This window comes from Caloenas nicobarica, chromosome 4 (assembly GCF_036013445.1).
Source record: "Caloenas nicobarica isolate bCalNic1 chromosome 4, bCalNic1.hap1, whole genome shotgun sequence".
In the NCBI taxonomy this organism is placed as follows: domain Eukaryota; kingdom Metazoa; phylum Chordata; class Aves; order Columbiformes; family Columbidae; genus Caloenas; species Caloenas nicobarica.
In genome coordinates, this window is record NC_088248.1 from 11,670,479 (window position 1) to 11,693,125 (window position 22,647).

Here is a 22,647-nt window from a genome sequence, read left to right on the forward strand (position 1 = left end):
CAGGGAGGAAGAATGACAGATGAAGAAGGGGCAAAGAAGGCAACATTCACTGCTGTCACTATTGGCAAAACAATCTGCTTTCTTACAATCTGAGTTATTGACCTAATCATCTCTTATTCTTTCCTGACTTCTGACTGATGTCCCTTTCTTAAATCTCCTGATCCCTCTTGTCTCATCATGATAATTTCCCCATTGCTATTTTCTGATAATCTAAAGCAATGCAGAATTACACATTCCAACTTACTATTTTCATATTTAGTCATCTTGGCTGGGATAATGATTTGTCAACTAAAAAGTAAAAATTAATATTAAAACCATTGAGTTATAGAAAGCCGTGCATTTTGCTATGGATATAGCTTTACAAAACATATATAGTGACTTGTCCTGTTTTTATATTGCTCTGCTTAGCACACCATTTCTTTTTGTAAATAAAATAAACACTATGTTACAGTACACACTACTTTTGTACTTTAGACTCCTACACATCATTGGTTTACCCAAACATTCTAATAGTGTGTAACTAAATCCTGCTAGGCCAAATACCCAGGTTATATGAACTAGAACACCGCTAAGTTTATGAATCATAACATCTCAAAACCTCTCAGTGGTTTTTTATTAGGATTGTTTTCCTATTTTGGAAACTGGTCTCAAGAGTTTCACTATTTGTTTCAACAGGACCTTCGTTTGACCCTTAAGAATCAAGTAAGTAACTTCTACTTGGAGCTGTAGGAGATAGTCTTGCAGTTGGGATCATGAGTAGTCCATGTGTCCACTTTTTTCCTTGTATACATAGGTTCTTCTTCCTGAAGCTTCCTTCTGAATTTCCTAGAACCCAGGAAATATAAAAAGCAGTAGAATAACTTGTTTCTCTAGGATTTAACCAGAAGCCATCCTCCGGAGTAGGATTTTTTCATATTTTTTAACTGCCTTCTGTCTGTTCTTCTGTTGTTTCTGAAGCTGTGGTTGCACATTTGCTGTGAAATAATCTAAACTGAGTTAAAAGATCAGACAGACAGGTTTATTGCACAGCCACACAAACCCCACAATAGATAGGAAACTGGTGTGAACGTAGAAATAAGTGGCAGATATAGGAGCTGTTTAACTTAGTATGCTATAAACTTAAACAAGAAAGCATGAAGATGTAGATATCGAGAAATGGAGTATTCATAGAAGCCACAGTTAACTGGTAACACTGTAAATGCTCTTGAAAACATGGCAATAAATGTGAGACTGGGAAGAGAAGGTAAACAATAAATTTAGGGATATGTTTTTAAATGTTCTGTGCAAATAACATGCTGATGCAAAATACTCCATCTAATCAGCTATGGAGTGATCCAGGAAAACATTAAATAATATTGAAAACAAATTTAAAATGGAAAAGTATAGAGTATATAAGGTAATATATGAGTTTTCTGGAATACAAAGACTTTAGACATACGAGGTTTTCAGTATATGAAGCTACCAGATACTGTGGTATTCTGTGTAGTATCATTATGTAGTCACCTTTATCACTGCTTGGTACAAACAAACCAGCTCTGAGACAAAATAAGGGTACTATAATCACATAAAATATGCACAAGTACTGTATTTAACCATAAACATGTACTGGATTGTTTTGCAAGCACCATAGGATGCAGTTTCTGACTGTAAGATGATCTGGCAGTATAAGTGTAATATCTTCTGTGAGAAACATAGGGAAAGCAGGAAAGTGATACATAATATTTTCTCAGTGCTTATAGAGTTAAGTCTATAAGTCAATGAACACTGAGGTGTATGGAAATATGTTTCTTTGTTCTTCAAAGCAAAACAAATTCACACTTAACACTTTGAATCAGAATAATAATAAAGCCAGCAGATTTCATGTAATTAGATTTGTACTGCCCTTGAGGGGAGTAGATCAAATTCAGCTCAGCTTAGGACAAATAATATCATTGAAGTTCATATAGTCACTAGAGGTTTGCTCCTGCCACACTAAGGCCACAGTGTTAAAATGAGAAAGGGGCCAATTTGTGGGCAGTGTTAAAATGCAAAGGAGTAAATATAGGGCTAGATAAAGCTGTGCTTCATCCCCTCTTCACATTCTAGTTTTTGAGGCATGAGCCATTTCAGTTAAAAACCCAGTTGTATTTTAACACATTCTCTGAACCTGGTGGGAAATCAGTAATACTTCATCTCGAAGTGAGACTTGGGGGCTCAGGGGACTGTTTTGACTACATTTTTTATTAATTTAGAAGAAGGACTGTGAATTAATTGCCATGATTGACTGAATTTTCAAAAGAAAGACTCCGTTGATCTAGTTGTTAAAATATGGCTGTAACTGTTGGCAAGCTATATGGATGACTGTAGCATGCAAGGTAGCATCTCTGAAAACGCATATGCTGAGCATCTGAATCTTCATAGTGATAGGTATCAAAATACAAGTCATTATAGCTCCAGAAAAAATACACAATATCCTACAGTGGTGAAGATGAGTTACGGTCATATTGTGCCCACCTTATTCACATTTAATAGGATTGCATTGTCTATCCTGCATGAATAGTCCCAGCGACACTGGGACATGTGAGCTCATGTGAACTCAGGTGAGCTCGGATGGTGCAGTACAACTGTCTGTGTCCTCAGGGGACTTAAAATGCCCAGATTGTCTGGGAACCATGGGGCAAATTCTCAGTTCTGAGGTCCATTGCTATATATGGTTTACCCTAGAGTATATAGGCAAATGGCAAGTAAGTTTCTGCAATAGGTAACTGAAAAAGGAGGTTTGTGACATTTCTAGAACAAAACCTGTTGATCAGAGAAATTTTTTAAAGTGGGAATAATTTTAATTCCCAGTAATTTAACAAATTTAATGCACATTCTTAAAATGCTCTCTTGACCCATCCATGTTTTTCAGCAAAACATAGTTCAGTTCAACAAGGTTCTCCAGCACCACTCCAATATTGCTCTTCTTCGGGCAATGTTGGACTCTGCTTGAAGAAGCCAGAACAATGTTTTGCTCAGAACATTTAAGAAACTAGAAGACTTTACTCCATGTAGGGGAATTAGAAAGATTTTTATAATTTTTTAAACATTTGTGTGCAAGTTATTTGTTGTTGCTGACAAAGTAGAATGCAACATGATACCATGCAAAAAGCAAAGCAATTAAATAATCTCTTTCAAAATTCCTTTCAATAGTCTGGTCCAGAGGCAGCGGCTCTCATGCTGTGAGTGACATGCAACATCAAGGCTTCATGTCTGTTACAAAGGACATGGACAATACTGGATCAATGGCAATGACATTTGATCTAGACGAAGTGTGAAATTGCAACATGTCTGTCAAATTACCCAGAGCATATGGTGGTGTGTTTACAAAGGCTCTTTTTTGGCTGTATGTTGGCTTACTAAGGACAAGCAGTACTGGCCTAATAAAAACTCTGCTGGTACTAAGTTACTTCTATGAGATTTTTAAACAAAATTTGAACTACTACAGTGAGTTCATTCAGATTCATGGTTGTAGTGGTTTTGCAATATGCTCATTAAGTCGGACTTGCCATCTTGCAGGGACACAGCCTAAGGCAGAGGTAGAAAAACACATGCAGCCACAATCACTGGGTGTTGGGGATACCATCGCTTATTCAAAATAGGCCCCAAAGTTGAGATTAGCAACTTTTAAGGATATTTTAAAGAGGTAGATCTAGGTACTTGACTAAAAGCATGGGGAAAAGAGACACGCAATAAGAGGAGTGTGATGTTAGTCCATGCTGGTTTGTATTAATCTGTTTTGAGTTAAGAGATGAAGTTCTCTTTTATTTCATCTATTTGGTCAATCCGGTGCTTTTAATTTAGGAATTTATTGAGCACCTAATTGGGCATAATTTGGTTTGAGGTTTGTGATGTGAAGAACAATTAAGGTGAGAGAACAGTAATAAATTAAGCAGCATGAGCCTAATTCTCTGTAACGTTTACAATAATTTCTATTGACAGAAAATAAGCTAGCACATTGTGCTAAATGAAGTCGACTAGACTAGAATATGTCGGTATAACACAGTTCCCAAGTAGGTGCGAAATTATACCATTATTTGGTTTTGTTTTATAAATATTTTATAATGCTATAAATGGTTAAACAAAGTGGCATAGAATGTCTGCTTATTACATTCAGAGATGACTACTTGAGGTTGGAAGTAAATACAAGTATGCTGAGGACAGGAGTTGAATTCAAAATTATTGCAACAATAGAAATATTTTTAAAAGATCTAATGCAGGTCATTAAAGAGAAGTGAAAGGCAATATACTCAGAAATAATCAGTTAAATAAAAACAGGATGAGAAAACAATTGGCTTCATAAATCTGAAGGAAAAAAATCTGGATAATGGATCAGGATTGAATGCAGTTCAATGGAGTCAGTTGCAAAACAGAGGAAAACTGCACAGAGAACCCAGAACAGATTGGTAGCTGACAGCACATAGTACATCATGTTTGTATTTCATACAGCATTGGTCGAGGCTTCATCTGAGCTGAATGCTTAGTTTGGGGAATAGGGGTTGACTTGATTAGATAAATGTCCAGGATGCAGAAGGACATATGTAACAGGAAGGTGAGAAGAAATGCAACAGCAGTATTCCTAGGCACTAAGGACTGTTGGACAGGAGAAGCAAATAAACTTCTGCCTGCTGGTGGCAAACAGTATGAAACACATTTCTGTTGCTGTCCATGTGGAGCAGAGATTAAAAATTCCAGCAACAAATATTTAGACTGGAGACTAGGAAAAAAGACTGCATACAAGGCTCAGAGAGCCAAAACCACACTGTACACAGAAAAGAAAGGCAAGGAGCAGTCTGCAAAAATACAAACTTTTAATTTTGAAACAGTGTATGTATATAGCGTAACATCTTTCACAGCCATTAGTGTTTGTAAAGATTAGCTCATCTTAGCAACCAGTTCTACAAACGGAGTGCAGGCTCGCACAAAGTTCATCATATCATATCCAGGAGGAAGGGATTGTGTTACTGTGCAGGGACTTCCACTGTATTCATTACAGCCAACAACATCAAGGAAGTGTCCAGTAGTGCGAGATAGCATTTCTTTCTCCATAACATCTCCATAGATGGGACAGTAATGTATTTCCTAAGGAGATAAAAAAACACCACCTCTTGGTATTTTAGGTTTTTAATTTGTAAAACTCCATCATTCTTCTAGGATGTCCTATCACTGAGAAAAGTGAATAGTTGGAATTACTGTTTGTTTCTGCATTAGTCTGCACTGCTCTCATTTCCTTCTCTTCATGTATCTTTAAGTTTGACCTGCATAATGTTATTGACATGCATACTACATATACCACATTAAAAAAGAGAGTAACAGCTTGTATCACAAACCTGTGGTGGTATCTGTCAGTAAGGTAACAGGAGAGGAACACCATGCTCCGTGCAACAGAGCACTGAATCGTTTTTCAGCTCCTCCTGTCCACATCTTTGGGTCTGACAATTACAGGAAAAAATGGTCTGTTTCAGGAGAGCAAACATTAGCATGAATTGTAACTGCTGAGATAATTTGTGATGTTTATTCTTTTGTTAAGTTTCCTTTTGTGAGATGCTACAAACTGAAGTTTATTTATTACACAACTTCTGAATTCAGACTGTGGGCCTTTATTTCAATCTCTATTCTTCTTGTAATATGAATAGCTGTCAGAATGAAAATCAGCATGTAATATGAATTATATACAAAGAGAATAAAATATGAGAGGGAAAGGAGAGGAGGAAGCGGGAAAAAGACCAAAAATTAGATGAAAAATGCTTTAAAGATTTCGCAAAACTCCCTCAAACTGTAACTTTTTAAACAACCTGAAAGATGGAAGCAAAATGTAAAGGTTAACCTACAAATAACTATATTGGATATTGAAATTGGATATAAAGGATGAACTAGGGTGAGAGAGGCGTAGGAAAGAAGTAGTGTTCTGGCCTCAAGAGAGAAGGACAAAGAAAAACCGTGGCATGTAAAACTAAGATTTGGACCCTCAAAAAGCAACAAATTGCAGTAAGTTGTCACAGCTGTGAAATAGCCCAGAGAACAGACCTTGCTGAAAAAAACCTCTCCAAAGATTTTGCACAGCTGGTTGCCTGGAATAAGTGATGAAACTTCTATTGCAATGGCTGAGTGAAAATGAATTTAACATTTGTATTTGAATAACACATAAACTACATTAAACCAGGTAAGCGGTCTGCTCAGTGACTCCGGCATGTCTGGAAATGGGCTTTCCATCAATCTGGAGGCTAACGTGACACCTGAGAGCCGGGTTATCTGTTCGTCAGAGGTACCCGGTCTGCCCCTGCCGTGCCGGGCACTGTGCAGGAGTTCTCGGCTCGGATTTACCCCGAGGGGACAGACCCAGCCGAGGCGGTGGCTCCTCTGCCCTCAGGCCGCTCCCGAGCGCGGTGCGGCCCTGAAGCACGTTTATCACCCCGACTTTCTCCAAGGGTTTCCGGGCGGCTTTAGCTTGGCCACGCCGGCCCCCCGAGCACGGCAGCCCACTGCTGCCAAGGGCAGAGCCGCCTCTCGGGCGCCGCCAGACGACCCTGCCGCGCCGCCTCGGTGTCGGGGCCGCCCGTTCTCCAGCCCCACGGGCCGGCTGGCGGCCCCGCTCCCCGCAGCCTCCGCTGCCGCAACCGCCATGGCCCCCGCGCGCGCGCGTCACGCGGCCGCCCCACCGCACCCATTGGCACACGGGACGGAAGTGACGCGGCGGCAGGAGCCCGGCGAAGCGCGGTGGCGGACGCCGGCCGCACGGCGATGAACAGCCGCCTGCAGGAGATCCGGGAGCGGCAGAAGCTCCGCCGGCAGCTCTTGGCGCAGCAGGTAGCGGGCACGGGCCGGGCGGGCCGCCGCCCTGAGCGGGCAGCGAGACCGTCCCCCCCGGCAGGGCCCCGCCGACGGGCGCTCGGGCTCGTAGGCCCCGCCCTTTCCCCGCGGGGTGGGGGGAGCGGGCGCGCGCCGCCTCAGGTGCAACGGTTTCCGTAACGGCAGCGCGGGGGCCGTTGGGCCTTTGTCCCCCCTCGGCGCGGCCGCGTGTCCCCGTCGCAGAGATCGGTCGCGCCGCTGCCCCCGGGTGCCCGGTGGGTGGGCACGGGAAACGGCGAGCCCCGGGGAGCCGCGCGGCTCGGCCCCGCAGGCCTGGCTGGTGGGGGGGCGGCCCTTTGAGTTCGTGATTGTTAGTGGTTTGGGTTCGGTTTTGTTTTTCTAATCACAGGTAACTTTCGCTTGAATTTGTGTTGCCTCTTGTTCAGTTAGGAGCTGAAAACGCAGACAGCATTGGTGCTGTGCTGAACAGTAAAGATGACCAGCGGGAAATTGCTGAAACAAGAGAAACGTGTCGGTCGGTATTGGTGCACGATTTCTGTTAGAAACTAGTTTCTTTTAGTAGTAGTACAAGTTTTTGAAATACGATGAGATTGCTTTCCAAAAGGCAAGATAAAATCCCACAGTTTATTTAAAAACATACAATTTAGTGAACGAAAATGCTTTATGTACTCAAATCTGAACTTTAAATAAGGCGAGTAGGTTTTCCTATTAAATTCTAGTAACAGTTTGGAAATCAAGGCTAACTTTTGCTTTGTGTGTTAAAAAGTTGCTGTGGAGCAAAACAGGCGTGAATTTAGAGTATTACACCTGCATTGTCCTCCAGCCTTTATACTTCTGCTGAGAGCAATTACAGGGCAACTTAGTTCAAATATTCTTACGGAACAATACACGTGTCTAGGACAGTATAGCTAGTGCTTATTAATTCTCATGCGTAATAGTAATTTTCTTGTGTGTGCAGGCTTGAATTTGTTTATGTACTGCTTTGGTTAAAATAAGCTGTACCTTCTACAGCAGGAAAACGGTTCCATGAGATACCCGTTGTCAGGGGTCATGTCCTTAAAAAGTTGTGCTGGTCTCAGATATACTGAGAGAGGAACAACTTTTCTTATGCAAAGTTTCAAGATAATTTCAGACTTTAGCAGAATTATGTAGTCAAGGCAGATGATCAGAGATTTCTGAAACATTTTCTCTCCAGAGAGAAACTGTTCTGTATGATGATTTTTTTTGTATGTTTATAGGGCTGCTTATGATACTTCTGCACCAAATGCAAAACGCAAATGTCCAGATGAGGGAGAAGCTGATGAGGAAGAGATTGAAGAATATAAGGTAAGAAAAAAAGGAAAAAGTGTCTTTTTTTTCTTGGTGTTCCTGTGTCTCTGGGGGACATAAAAAATACGTGTGTGTATAAATAAAAACAAATGCGATGTGTACAGATACTTTAAAATAGGTGGTCCTCAGTGGCATCTCCCTTGATGATCTAAGAGAGGGGGCATGGACGCTTAGTGGTTCTCTTCAGATGTAGCATAGGTGCATTGAACTCTGCACTCACCAGAACCCAATATTTGGAGGCTTAATTTAGTGCTGCTCCTAGGAGGAGGTGGGCTTGGGTGATAGTGCCCACAGGAAACAGCAATGTGCTAGGGCTTGTTGTCTTGTGTGGGAAGAAGTGGTAAAATGTGTGTGCTTGGGTACACACACAAAAAAAAAAGAAGTCTTGACCAGAATTTCTTTGTTTGAGAAGAAAAGCTTGCATTTTAGCAAGCAGCACAGGCCATTGGATGAAATACGGGGAGGCTGAGGGTATCTTCCAAACCTGCCTGTTAAGTGCAGAGGAATTTGGTTCTGGATGAATGGAAGAAATAAGGGATTCTAAGGGAATGGAAGCTAGATGCCTGGTTTGGGGTATGCTTTAAGTATCCAAAATATCCAGGAAAAGTTGAGTTTAAAAAACAAAGAAAAACGCATCTATTGCCATTGAAGAATTAGCAGTTGTCGAACTCCTATGCCCTTCATTTTTCAAATGCTTATCCAAGAGCTATTTGACAGCTTTCTTTGCTATCTAATGTGATGTTTTGGCTAAGACGAGTGGTAGAGAAAGGATGTTAAACAAATGCATCGTTATGATACAGCTGTCTTTCTGATTTGCTTTGCGATTTTGTTGTAGTATATATCCTACCCCCTCCTTTTTCTTTGTCCTCATAACCTTGCTTCTGTGGTTATGCAGAATCAAGGTCAGTGCATTTATGAAATAATGCAGGCAGTGTCTGCTGTTCTCTTAGATGCCTAAAAATAGTAATTTTTGAAATGTGAGTGCTTGGTAGTGTTACATTTGTGTTCAGGTTTGTAAATATTTCTGTAATAATGTCTGTCTTACTAAAACAAAAAGTTAATTTATGACAGAACATTTCTTGATGACTAGTTTTTGCAGCCTATCTGTAAATGGACAGACTTTTTTCTTAACATGCAAGTGTTAGTCTGTACAACTTGTTTAGCAAACCAATTAAGTCACCACCTCAAAGGATTTACAGAGTACATGTGCTATTTGTGAAGTGGGCTTTTTGTGCTCACATTAGTGACGAGTTCACATCAGTTTTACTCCTTCACCAAGTATGTGTTTAAACAGCTAGTGGTTTTTTCTGTGAAATATAAGCGGATAAGTCACTTCAGTTGGCGAAGCATATGAATCTTATAATTTTCTCCATTAGCACAGAGGAGATTTACCCTGAGGTGGGCTGTAACCACTTGCAAGTGGCCAGGCTCTTGCTATATAGTTGAAATTGAAGAATATTTTAATAATACTACCTCTGACCAACTTGATTCGAGCAAGTGAACAGATTTGAGAAACTTGAAACCCCCAAGTAGAACATCTGTAGTGGCGCCATCAGCTGTTTTCTACAGACATCACTAATTCCCTATTGGCAAAGAGATAAGAACACAGTAAGATCCTATCTATATTTATGTAACTTTTTCATTAGTACTCTAAGCCTGTTTAAATTTAGCCTTGTAATATGAACTGATATAAAAATCTAGATCCTTGTGATATCAAGCCTTATTGAGTTGCGTTTGATACTCCTTAGACAAAAGTAACACTTGACTATTAGTGTTGCAGACAAATACTGCAAGTTTGTCAGTTCTGTTAGGAAAATTAGAGGTATTTTTGATGTTAAGTGATTCGCGTCTTTAAAACCCTGACCTGCAGTCTTGTTGGGTTCTATGTGGTAGTATCAGTTAATCCTTCTGAAGTGGTTTCACAGTCTTCTTAAGTGCCCTGACTTCAGATTTGGTGGAAATGAAAGTGTCCTCAAACCTCAACTGCTCTAGCTGGAGGCGGAGGAGCGAGCTGTAATTGCTGGTGGAGGTGAGTTACTGGGAAGATGTGACATGACTGTGGTGCAGTGTGATGGCAGAAGGTCTGCAGGGGTGCTGTGTGTGGATGTGGGCATGAAACCTTTAAACAAATGTAGGTGGGTGTTTTAGAGGATTTCTGTCAGTTTCTGGTGTTCCAGATGGAAAGTGAAGTGAGCTGATGACACCTTAGTGCCTCACGCTTGATGTTTCGAGAGAAGGCTGAGCAGTGATGTGGACTTTTTTATTATATGGGAGAAATGTGAGAGCTGTTTTTCAAATGAAATATGAAATGTGTTATCTCAGCCAGGTAGGAACATCTGATTAAAAAAAAAGGTGGTATTTTTTGGTTTTGTGGATTTGGGTTTTTTTGGTAGAATAAGTGTAAACTTACAGTGATGGTTCCTAAAAAGCATCAGGCTGATAGGAAAATAAAGGATAACAAGGGTGCTTGTTAAGCTTCCCGCTTGACTCTGCATTGCAAACCACAGAGGTGGGAGATATGGAAGAGATGCATTATTGGCAAAAATGAGTAGTGGATATTTTAAGGGCAAGAAGTTGAATTGTAGTTCTAAAGAACTTCTGCAGTACTCTTGTTCTTGTGGAACTGTAACAGTTGTACTAGGGTTAGTTGAGCTTCCCGCTCTGTATTTGGAAGTGACAGGTAGAGGGACCAGATCATCTACTGCTGCTCCCAGGCTCTTCATAGCCTCCTGAGAGCTGGGGTTGTTGCTCCACATCTCCCCTTCCCCATGTGAATTTACTCAATTGTTTGAACCTGTACAAATGTCTGGTATCAACAGTGTATTGTGGGAAATTGTTCCAGAGTTTTAACTTTGTATGAAGTACAAAAATCCCTGTGATTCAAATTTGCTGTCTGGCAGCCTAATTTGATACAGCCATTTTTTTACTTTGTTTCTGCAAGCAGCGGCCTGCAAGCTTGTAATGCTTCCCTGTCATTGTACTGGAGGCTGAAAAAATCTTACTGTATTGAATCATCATATTTGCTTAATGTGTCTTTTGTAATTTGAGTATTGTGGGTAGTTTCTGTTTCCCTAACTCAGCAACAATATACCAGATTTGGGAAATAAGGATGATGAATGTACAAGAGCCTGGTATCTTGTATTATGGTTAATTTCATTCTGCCTCTGCTTTGACTGTGTCCTTTTTTCCCTTTGAAAGTTGGTGGTTTGGGTTTTTTGTTTGTGACCACAAGCGTCGTTTTTTTTTTTTAATTTTTTTTTAGTCTCTTACGAAGGCGTAAAGAGAACTGGGATGACTCAGAAGTAGGTGTCTAACAAGTGTTTATCATCAGAAGGCTAAGGTTTAGAGGAAGATGAGAGAGGGGAAACAGGTGTAAGCTTATGATGACATAAGCAGTTTTTAGTAAAACTCAAGCTTTCAGTTGTTTTTGCCTGAATAACACTTGCTGCTTTTTATCTGCTGTTCATTCCTTTTCCTTGTAAACACTGTTGCTGTTTCTGATTGAGTAATCTTTCTCTTTTTGATCTGGTTAAACAAACAAAAGACTATATCTGTGCAAGTTCTCTACCTGAATAGTGGGGAGAGAGTGAATTTGTGACCTGTTAGTCACAGCAGGCATTTCAGAAGTTGGTTCAAAGCTCCAATTTGAGTAGAACACAGAGCTTATTTTAAGATTTCATCAGCTAGAGGGATCAAAATAGAGAGAACACTTAGTTTTTCATTCTGCATTCGGACAGCTTATATAGCACAGGGTAAATGCAGCCGTTAATAATAGCCTCTTCTCTGCATCTTTTGACTTAAGATGTGTTTTACGAGAGATAAGTTTGGTTCCTTTCTATGAGGAATCTGATTCTCCATCTTTCATTTTATTTCCATATGTTAAAATGTCTTTTTTTCTTAAATATTTCAGCCTTGAGACAGCTTTCCTCCTCATATGAAGCGCTATACTAACTGATTAAGATTTCTATTGTAATGAGTAATGTATGGAAGAGTACATGCATCCTACTAAAATATGGGAGATCATATTATTTATTGGTTCTTCAGTTTTATTTATATATAATTTATGTACTGGGTTGTTTCAGGATCAATGGGAAAACAGAAAGCGACATGAAGAAGCAAGTCTACCTTTTGTTTCTTCTCACTGGGTTCTATGTTGGGTGTTCAGAGTATGTCATTGTGAGAGATTTCTGAATCTCAGAAATCTGATGAATGAACAGTTGGTGACACACAACTGGGGAAAAATTGCAATAAGATTCCTGTCTCCTGTAAATTTTGATACTACAAAATCTCAACTTTAAAGTTACTTTTAAGAACAGTCCAAATGAACAACAGGTTTGTACCATGTGCTGTTTCTGCAAAGTGTGGACTTTAACAGATGATATAAAGATGGTTTCAGCTGCTAAGACGGGAACATACGAGATGATTGCATGGATATAAACATTCAAAGGTTCTACTACAGAAGAACTTCAATAAAAGATGTCATTTGCTTTAGTCCAAGGAGTGAATTTGGGGGAGGGGAGAAAAATTACAAGTTTTACACCTCGTAAAGCATTGCCTACACTGTCAGGGTCTAGAAATGAAGGGTTTCTTACTTTATTCTTCTTTCAGAGGCCTTTCCCAGAAACTCTCCTCATTAATGAGAAGTAGACTTTTTGGGAATAGGTAATTTTTTTCCCCTGCCCAAAACTGAATTTGGAACCATTCATGATCTGCTGTTTTAGGAGACTTACGTTTGTAGACAACCCACTTCTTTCCTTAAGAAGCAGAATCATAATGAGGAGAGAAACATCATGATCTTGCAAATTTGTAATATCTGCTTTATTTCCAAGGATGAAGTAGAGCTGCAGCAAGATGAAGAGAACCTGCCCTATGAAGAAGAGATTTACAAAGATTCCAGTACCTTTCTTAAGGTGAGCTGCTTTTGCAGTTAGGAGTCTAGTCAAAGCTGACATAGTTGTGTTAAACTATTTCTGCAATGGATGGTATTTGAAATACAGCTTTAAAGGCTGAAGTAATTGACTGGAATTCGCAAGTATGGAAGTTTCCTGTGAAAGATATGACTAAGTAGTGCTTACATTGATCTGACTAAACACCTGGGTCAACCTACAATAAGCTGGAGCAACAGTGAGCCTGATTTGGAACTAAAAACACAAGAGTCTTGACTACTGTAGCTTATAAAGGCATGTTATAAAAAAGAAATCTGTTACTTTCTCATTTATCAGACTAACACATGTAGTGTGTGTGTGTGTTATGTCCAGTTATCTCCCCGTTTCTGTCACTGAAGTCCCTTTTGGTTTCCAGGGTACTCAGAGCTTAAATCCACACAACGATTACTGCCAGCACTTCGTGGATACCGGACACAGACCCCAGAACTTCATCAGAGATGTTGGTATGTCATTGTCAGTAACTGTTTGAAGTTAACTGATTCAACAGCGCTGCTTTTTCTTCCCCTGTTTAATTGCTTACAGTTACCGGGAAGTGTAGATACACATATACTTCATAGTTTTGTCTCTCTGTGTGCATATATTTCAATATATAAATTTATATGAATTATTTTATTTTTAATCAGTTAGGAGGTGATTATTACCAAGGCTGTTCTTACTCGTGGTTTTATTTGAAACTATTTAATCAGGAATTTTTTTTTTTTTAAACTAAGCTGCTCTTGTTCCAGAAAGTAGATAAGTGTAGTGAGCAGTTATTGAAACCTTTGGAAATTTGAACAACTGACTTACAGTTCAGCTGTTTCCTGGATTGTGCTGCATTCATTGTGCTGCCTCCAAGAATGCATATAGCATGTAAAGTATGGCAAATACTTATATTTATGTCAGTAAGCAATATGGATAGTATTCACCAGCTCAATTATGTAACTGCTGGCAACTCATTAGAAGGCCCAAAACATTATTGAACTTAGAGGATGTTATTTTTTTAAGTATATGTTCATCCAGCCATCACTGAACTTGTTATAGAAATCTTACTTTATTAGGCTTGAATTTAATCCTTGTAAAACTGAGGTACTGTTTGGTCTCGTTTCCCAGAGGGGGTTCCTGGTAGTTATTTGATTAAAAAACAAAAAGCAGGACATCTCCCTCTGCAGTTTTCTGCAACAGTTCCCTATATTTTATCAAGTTTAGGATTGTCAGGCTAAGTGTGTTGTGTTTATAGTTGCCAGCCCAAAGAGGTTTCGTTTGTCGATTGAGGCAGTTTATTTCTTCTCTGTATTTTGTGAATGCTTCTGTGAAAGACATCTGGATGTTCAGTATGAAAACCTGTCTGGTCTGACTCAGTTATGTTCTATCTGAAAAGCATCTGGGCCTCAACAGTTTTGTACTTGAAGTAGTTCTACACCGTTCTTTGAAATAAGATGAGAATGAAGAAATAGCAGCCTGTGTTATTGACTCTGACTTCCGTGCTGTATAAAGAATTGGGAATGAACAGGACAAATTGTTATACAAGTGGTAGTATGGAAATGAACGTATCAGCAGCAGTTAGTCCAGACCCCTTATTAGAGATGAGTTATGTCAAGTTGGTTAGCAAAGACTTTCTACATGAAGATCAAACCTCTGCTTAGGTGCTACTTCAGTTGGACATGACCCTACAAAAAGCTGTAGCGTAGTAGTAGTTCCAGAGCACCCAGTTACACCTTTTTGATGTTGCTGTTGGAAGAGAAGGGGGGACCTGTGTGGTTTTGTTTGGTTTGTGTGGGTGGTTTTTTTTGTGTTTGTGGGGATTCATTTTGTTTTTATTTTTCTTGGTGGTTTATTGTGGTTTTGTTTGGTTGCTTGATTTGGGGTTTTGTTTTGGTTTTAAACAAGTTAAGTCGTCTCGACTGAAAATTCTCTTATATCTGTTGCTTAGCTGCTGATAACTGGTTTCCATTTCTGCTGGTCAGGAGTATTTGACTTGGCTGGCTGGAAGCAACACAGCAGTGGAAATCAGAAGAACATGATGGTGTTTTTAAGATGTTATATATTTAAGGAAAAGAATGAAAATAACTTCTGGGGTTTTTATGCACATGTAATAATAGATAATAAGGTTACATATTAAGAACTTTGCATTTACTGGTGCGATGCTAGGGTTGGAAATTCAGAAGTTTGAATTAAAATAAGGAGAGGGATGAAGGGTTGTGCGGTTTGTGGATTTGGATTTGGTTTTTGTTGTGGGCGGCTTTTTTTGGTTGTTTTGTGGAGGTTTTTTGTTGGGTTGTGTGTGTGTGTTTGTTTGTTTTTACTCCATGGATTAGGACCATTTAATGTTGTAAATTTAAATGAACATGAAGCTTTGTAAATAACTCTACTGAAGTTGAACTGGGAGGCAAGAATGGTACCTTTTTGGTTTGTGCTGAGACTATTGCTAGCCATAACAAAAACACGCTGTTTCTACTTACTTTTTTTTGAAGGGGGAATGAAACATACTGAAAAGTTTGTTTGTTTTTCTCTTTTTTAAAAAAAAAAAGTTTGCTGCAGAAAACCTAATTAGGGTTCTCCCTTTTGTATTCTGTATATATGAAAGGTTTGAAAATTAATGTAATAAAGCTAAGTCTAGGAACCCAGTAAATAAATGTATATGTAATTCAGATCTTTGTGACTGATGCCAAAGTACCACATCTCAACAAAAGGGTTGTTTAAGGGAACCAGCAACAACTCAACTGCTGTCTTAGAAATAGTTTTCAAAGGTTAAATAAGAGTATTCTGTAAATGAGTGTTAATTAGATCTTAGTATAAACTTATGGACGGGGGTAGTAACAAAATAACTTTCATCGTTCTGGCTCTTGAAATGAAAGATTGGTTCCTGATGATTAAAGAAGCTGTGAACTCCTGATCACTGTAGTGGTCTAGAGAAGATCAGTGCATAGACACTGTGTTCAGTAGCAGCCATAATTAACTGGGTGAAGGCAGGAGGCTTTGGTCAAGTAGTGAACTAAAAAACTGCTTTAAAGGGTTTCGTTTGTTCTAACAAAAATTAAAATGAGGCTAAGTATTAATATTTGGACCTATTCAGAATACTAGACAATGCTTAATTGACACAGTTTTACTCTCTAAGTAGTTGTTAACTTCATGTTTTCTTCTTCTTAGGCTTAGCAGATAGGTTTGAAGAATATCCAAAACTTAGAGAGCTCATCAGATTGAAGGATGAGCTGATATCTAAATCTAACACTCCTCCCATGTAAGTGTTCTCGTGGAAAATGCCTTTCTTCTCCAGAGCTGTTTGAAGTTAGCTGTCTGCTTTGCAAATCTCTATCTTTAGATCTATCTGTTCAAAATTTACATTTTCTGTTTCTGTTTGTATATTCAAATTAATCAATTGAAACTTCAGAAGAATAAAATCAGTTTGGTTTTGTTAGCTTAATCTAGCTGTTTAATATAGCGTATAAACTAGGTTTCCTTTCCAGTGTGTGATTATTTATAGTATCTAAAGCTTTGGTTTTTAAGACCGAACGGTCAGCTGATTGGGCTGCAGGTTTTAGTGTGGGAACTAAAGGAATATCATATGATCATGAATCTCATGATATGATGCAGTTTACAATAACAAGGAAAACTTAAAAAATGTGCCTCTTAATATAACCTTAATTGTTCTTGTAACAGCTCTTTTTTTTTTTTTTTTTTTTTAATGACATTCAGCTATTATCTTGGTGGCCATTAATCAGATGTTACTTTGTAGTTTAAGACCAAAAAAACGTTTAGACTGGCTGGCAGTGATTTGTCCTATTAATTTCAGATTACCTCTGAGTTTTCGCTGAACGTTTGACACAGTACAAGCGTGGAGCATGTTACTCCCAGGAGTTTGAACCGATCTGAATTTGACCCTAATGCTTTTAATATGCTGGAGTCCTAATCTGTACCCAGTAAAATAGCATTATTTCATGATAGTCACATGAAAAGCTCTGAAATAGTTGTCTGAACAACTGAGATACAAACTGCAAAATGCGACTTGCTATTTTGAAGTTAGATGTGTTTTGGCATTGTTAGCCTTAAAGTACAAAAGGGAAAAAATTCCAATCAAAAGCTGCCTTCCGATAACACCAAATATGCTTATGGTACAATAATCCCTTCCAGACACTGTCTTAGGAAGGGGGCTGTGTGTCTGATAATCAGCTTTTTCAAGGTTAAATGTATTAAGGGGAGTATAATTTTTTTATAGTGATACAACAGTGACTGGGCAGATATGGATGTATTTGAGCATGTATTTAATAAAATCAATGTTGGGAGAATTATGATTTTGTTATTGGGATAGAGAAATACTTTTCTACTATATGAAAAGTAATCACACTTCCGGTATTCAGAATCTTCTGAACATATCTTATAGTAAATGGAAATTCCTAAAATATGCCACTTTCTCCAAGTGAAGTAAAAGAGAAGTCTGTTAGCCAGTCAGCGAGCGTTTGCTTCTTAAGTGTTGATGTATTCTCCTATACAGAAAGCTTGGTGATTCTGTAGTAGTTTCCTGCTTGCCAAAGCAGAATCCTAAAAACTGTTTATTGAAAGAAAACTTTAAAAAAGAAAATCTTAATGCAACAGCATCCAGTCTAGGTTAACTGAGAATGCATTATGCATCTCATCTGAATTTAGTGCATTTGAGCAGCGTGAGCTACACAGGAGACCCTACTTGTAACTGGCTACACAGAAATGCTGTGTGGAGTACAGTTTTCAAACCACTGTGGTAACTTTGCCAAGCAATCTGTCATCTTTTGTTTAAATAGGTACTTACAAGCAGACTTGGAAGCTTTTGATATTAGGGAACTGAAGTCCAAATTTGATGTGATTCTCCTGGAACCACCACTGGAAGAATACTACCGAGAGACTGGCATCACTGCCAATGAAAAATGCTGGACCTGGGATGACGTAAGTATTTTTCTTGCTGTGAAAAAGATTTTGTACATGCACATAAGCAAATACTTTGAGGATTTAACTTGGTATCAAAATGTTTGAGAGATGTGTTTTAAGGAAAAAGGAATTTTTTTTTTTTTTTTAAGAAAAGTCTAGATTCTTAAAAAACCTGGTTTGTATTGTATGCCTGCCTACATTATTTGTGTTAAAGTACTTTTTTGAGGAGTTTATTGAATTAAATATACCTTTTTGTTCTCTCTGAGCCTGGTTGAAAACTTAAATGTAATAATAGTGAGTTTTCTCCCTACCCTCAAATTCCATGAGTTTTCTGTTTGGTTTTTGCTGTTGAAATTCAGAATATCCATTTAAATATTCCCTTGTTTCTCAAAATTCTTGAAAAAATTTTTAAGGTGTGCTTTTTAATGCTGTAGTCTTCTAGTAAAAAAAATAGATGAGTTTGCTTCACTCACATACCTCCTTTCTCCAAAGTATTGATTGGGTAGGAATGCAATGCTAGTAGTGATGAATTGGCTCTGTCAAAAAACCCTAACAAACAACAGCAAAACCACAGACAAAACAACAACAAAAAAAACCCAAACAATGAAACTCACTAAAAAAAAAAGAACAAAACAAACTAACACAAATGAACAAACAAACATCACCAAAAAAACCACCACCACCAAAGCCCCCCACAAACCCCCCAAAGAAACCCAACCACCAAAACCAAAAAACAAACCCACCCTCACAACCAAGCGGCCAATCTGTAATATAGAGGAATAGCTGATTAAAAAAAAATATTAGCTTAACCATGTTAGAAATTCTTCAGTTCAGGCACATAAGTGGGAATATGCAACTAATAAATACCTGTTATTTAGAAACCCTATTTGAAAGGTATGTAGGACTCTGTCTGTATTTGCAGCAAATTTGTCATAATGTGAGTGAATCAATAGATTGAAGAAGTTGTTGCTGAGATTTTTTTAACTCTGTTCTATGCATTTTTGGGGAACAAGGTGGTGGTGCTACCTTAAAGTAGATTTAGTGTGTCCCTAGGCTGGAACCTGCACATGCATAACTTCAGAAGTAAATCAATCAAACTAAAGGATCATGAGAACAAAACAAAATTCAGTCTACCTTTGAGGAATGAATTTGAAAACAAAGGCGTTCATGCCTCTGATAAGACACGAGGTAATGTACATGTCAAGGAATAGGTAGTGTCTGTGTCCGCCACTCTGTTCCATCAGGCAAAAATGGTGCCTGGCAGCATTGCCAGGGTAAAAAACATTCTGTCCTAAAAAAAAAACCTGGAAGTGTTGGAGTCAGGAGTCATCCTCTTAGTTAGGATTTATATCCTCTTAGAATGGCTTCTGCTGCATTATTTTTCTCCACAATGGCACTGAATGAAGCTTGATTTGATGTGTTAGCAAGTTACAGATGAATCTTTTCAACTTGTAATGAGTAACAGATGCTTTGCATCTGAAGTTATTTCATCCTGAATGTTACTCATTTGCCATTGTTGAACCACTGTCCTGATAAATTCTTGCTTTTTAAAAAAATTTCCTGAAAGTGGAAATGGAGAGAATGTCTTTCCTATATGATAATAGGAATCAAGCTGTTTTTTCTTCATAATGTGTCTTCACAAGCTTCACATACGTAGTTCCAGTGCTGAAGAGAAACAGAACACTATTGCTCTGTTATTAAATCTTTTTGCTACCAATGGAATAAGAAAACTAAGCAGAGCTTTAGAGGGAAAAAATAACCATATGGGTTGTATTAGTCTTTTAAGACGAGAATTTTCTATACAGATCCAATTTCTGTTGAATAGTTAAGCTGGTCGTCAGCTATGTTGAAAACATGCACTTGGTAATGACATGGTAACTTTTACAACATACTTTCTGGGAAACAAGTTTAAGAGCATGGCTGTGAATGGTATACAGGCTAACATTTTTAATAAAAGTGCCTCCTGATGGTTTCTGTGATAAGGCTTCAACACTTATTTAATATTCTTCCTGATATAATTGGTAATTTATATTTAATTCAGAAACACTTTTGTTATTATTAGATCATGAAATTGGAAATTGAAGAAATTGCAGCCCCAAGGTCATTTGTGTTTCTGTGGTGCGGTTCAGGCGAGGGTCTGGATCTTGGCCGCGTGGTAAGATGATGTTTTAATTTAATTCATCAGGGACGGGCTTAAGAGTTTATTTTTATCCTTGACATTTTCTGTATAGAATTCTCAACTATAAATGCTGAGAGATGTTTTGTTACTGTGGTAGAGGATATATAATTTAAAGTAGATTAAATATATTTAAGTGTATCTGGCCCTGACTATTTAGATACTGTTATTTTCCAGAAGAGTCGCTGTGACTATGTGGGGAAGTGTAATTCTATAGTGACTAGAAAGCTGTACTGCTGTCTCGTTCTTGATGTATGCATGTTGCCATAGGAGCAGGTTGCCATGTTGAGTGCATTTACATCACTTTTTTTAACGGGTGTCTTAATAGTTTTCTGCCAGAAATATTCATGCTAGTAGAAAGGTCTTACTGTTGCATAAAGTGAGATAAAATTGCGTGCATAGCACTGCTTATTTTCAGAAAACACCTGGAGTTTAAATAGGTTTACTCTTAGTGAGCTCTACTAAGTTTTACTTCCCTATAAAATCTTTGAGTTTCAGAGTAATCTTTCTGTGTGCCAAGGTAGCACTGCTTGTGTTGGGGATGGTGGAGTCAGAATTCCCAGTTGGCTTCAGCTATGTTGAAACATTCTTTCCTTAGTTTGAGCAGTCCTTTCTGTTAAAAGAATATAGCATTTGTTAACAGACAACATGTGGTTACTAATCCGTTTGCTTTATCATCTGCATTTCATTCTGAGGTTGGTTAAAGTAGCTATTTTGGATAGATAGATTTTGGTCGTAGACATATTCATAGCAGCTGGACAGTTCTTGAATATAGCAATAGCCAAATGAGCTTGAGTCCTTAATGCCCAATTACTTCCCTTCTCAAGACTACACTTGCAGGCGTTAAGGATTGAAAAAAAAAAAAAACAAAGTGGTAGCGAAGGCCTTTGCTTATTTATCTTCTCATTTATAGAATTTTGCATTGATATGAAGCACTATCAGAGTGCAGGTATTAGTGGAGATAAGGACAAAGCAGCTGATCACCATGTTGTTAAGACTGGTTTTGATTAAATTTAAATGTCCCTAGGAGAAAATGAGTGCACAGTTCCATAGGGAATCTGCACAGTGGTTAGATTTCTTTAAATTTTTTTTTAAATAAGGGTGATACATGGACAAGTCGATGTGCACATAAACCTCTTTTTTAAAAAAAAATTTTGACAGCTTGACAAAACACAGTACAGTCATGCCAGTAAACAAAGTATTTTATTACTCTATGACAAATTTCTTCTCCATCTATGCTTTACAAAAAGTCAAGTACCTATATGAGTGTTCAGTTTAGATTCCTTTAGCTTTTGGTGTAATATGAACTGTTTTATCTGTCTATAATATTTAGTGTCTACGCAAATGGGGTTACAGAAGATGTGAGGACATTTGTTGGATTAAAACGAATAAAAACAATCCTGGAAAGACCAAGACTCTAGACCCTAAGGCTGTTTTCCAAAGAACCAAGGTAAAGGTTTGGCTCAATTTCTCCTCTGTTCCCATCCTGTTTCTTCATGCTAATGAAACACCTGGTGCTCCACAGCAGTTGGTGATATGCTTTCAGGAAAGCAGACACTAGGACTTCAGAGTTCTCTTCTGCGAAGTACATTATATAGAAATAAACATATTCATAGGACAAATGATGAACTTCTGTCCCCTTCTTGACTTTAGTCGGTGTGAGGTATAGAAGTTTCATCAACATTTAACATTGCTTGGTACATTTCTGTTACAGTCTTCTAAACGTGGTACTCATTTAAGGCTTGTTGAAATGCGGGTAGCTGAGGGTTCATAGATTGATGCAACAGGAGTGAAATCTTGAGAGGAAAAATGGAAGCTGGATAGAAAACGTTAGTGTACATTGCAATGTTTTTGACTTCTGGGTTGTTTCAGTTATGGGCGAATGGTAAATAAGCAGGTGGTCTTTTCTCAGTACCTGTTGTATGACATGCAAACTCTTCCAGATTAGAGGAGAAAACTTGCAGGCGGAGGAACAGCTTTTGAATGGAACTAAACTAAGCTGTAGAATTTGACTAAATTTAATGCTGAAAGAAGTCTTTAAAACTGTAGATTATAAATTAATGTAGTAATAAAAAATAACGCTGGAAGAATGGCTAATGGTTCTAAATACCCACATACAGGTATGTGCCCAGAGCTTGAACCAGATACGGGACTGTTAGGGAGCAGAGCTCAGCCAGCATCTCCTGACTTCCTGAAGGTGACTCTAATGCACAAGTGACAGAATTGGTCAGCTTGGTTTAAATTAAACCGTTTCTTAGGGGTGTGGTGTAGAGGATGTGTATTGAAGAAAGTGCAGAGAAAAGATGATTTAAGAGACTCAAATGTATGTTATTCAAAAACTTAGAAAAACGTAGACAGGACTAATAAATAGTTGTTTAGGGTATATGTGGGTGTAACTGGCGGTTTTACCGAATACAGAATGTTGGCTGACAATTTGATAATTTAAAGTGTTGTTGATTTCAGGACTCATTCCACATTCATTAATCATTTGTT

General features: G+C 38.4%; 1 protein-coding gene and 1 long non-coding RNA gene across 8 annotated transcripts in view; both read left to right on the forward strand.

Moving 5' to 3' along the window:
- The window catches only part of LOC135988417 (uncharacterized), a 67,827-nt gene extending 61,757 nt beyond the window's left edge, over nt 1-6,070 (forward strand). For 4 of the 5 annotated variants that reach the window (XR_010606146.1, XR_010606145.1, XR_010606148.1 and 1 more), the window contains 2 exons: nt 676-702; nt 794-6,070. This is a non-coding gene — a long non-coding RNA (uncharacterized LOC135988417). The remainder of the gene's footprint in view (nt 1-675; nt 703-793) is intronic. The other variant, XR_010606147.1, reaches the window with a different exon arrangement.
- A 611-nt stretch (nt 6,071-6,681) lies between these two features.
- METTL14 (methyltransferase 14, N6-adenosine-methyltransferase non-catalytic subunit) overlaps nt 6,682-22,647 on the forward strand; it is a 35,386-nt gene continuing 19,420 nt past the window's right edge. For 2 of the 3 annotated variants that reach the window (XM_065634367.1, XM_065634366.1), the window contains exons 1-9: nt 6,703-6,825; nt 7,254-7,342; nt 8,067-8,154; nt 12,987-13,067; nt 13,459-13,546; nt 16,230-16,320; nt 17,855-17,996; nt 20,041-20,133; nt 21,488-21,604. In XM_065634367.1, coding sequence (XP_065490439.1) covers nt 6,760-6,825; nt 7,254-7,342; nt 8,067-8,154; nt 12,987-13,067; nt 13,459-13,546; nt 16,230-16,320; nt 17,855-17,996; nt 20,041-20,133; nt 21,488-21,604 — 855 coding nt within the window. In that variant the 5' untranslated portion in view covers nt 6,703-6,759. Of the gene's footprint in view, nt 6,826-7,253; nt 7,343-8,066; nt 8,155-12,986; nt 13,068-13,458; nt 13,547-16,229; nt 16,321-17,854; nt 17,997-20,040; nt 20,134-21,487; nt 21,605-22,647 lie in introns of all 3 variants that reach the window. The other variant, XM_065634369.1, reaches the window with a different exon arrangement.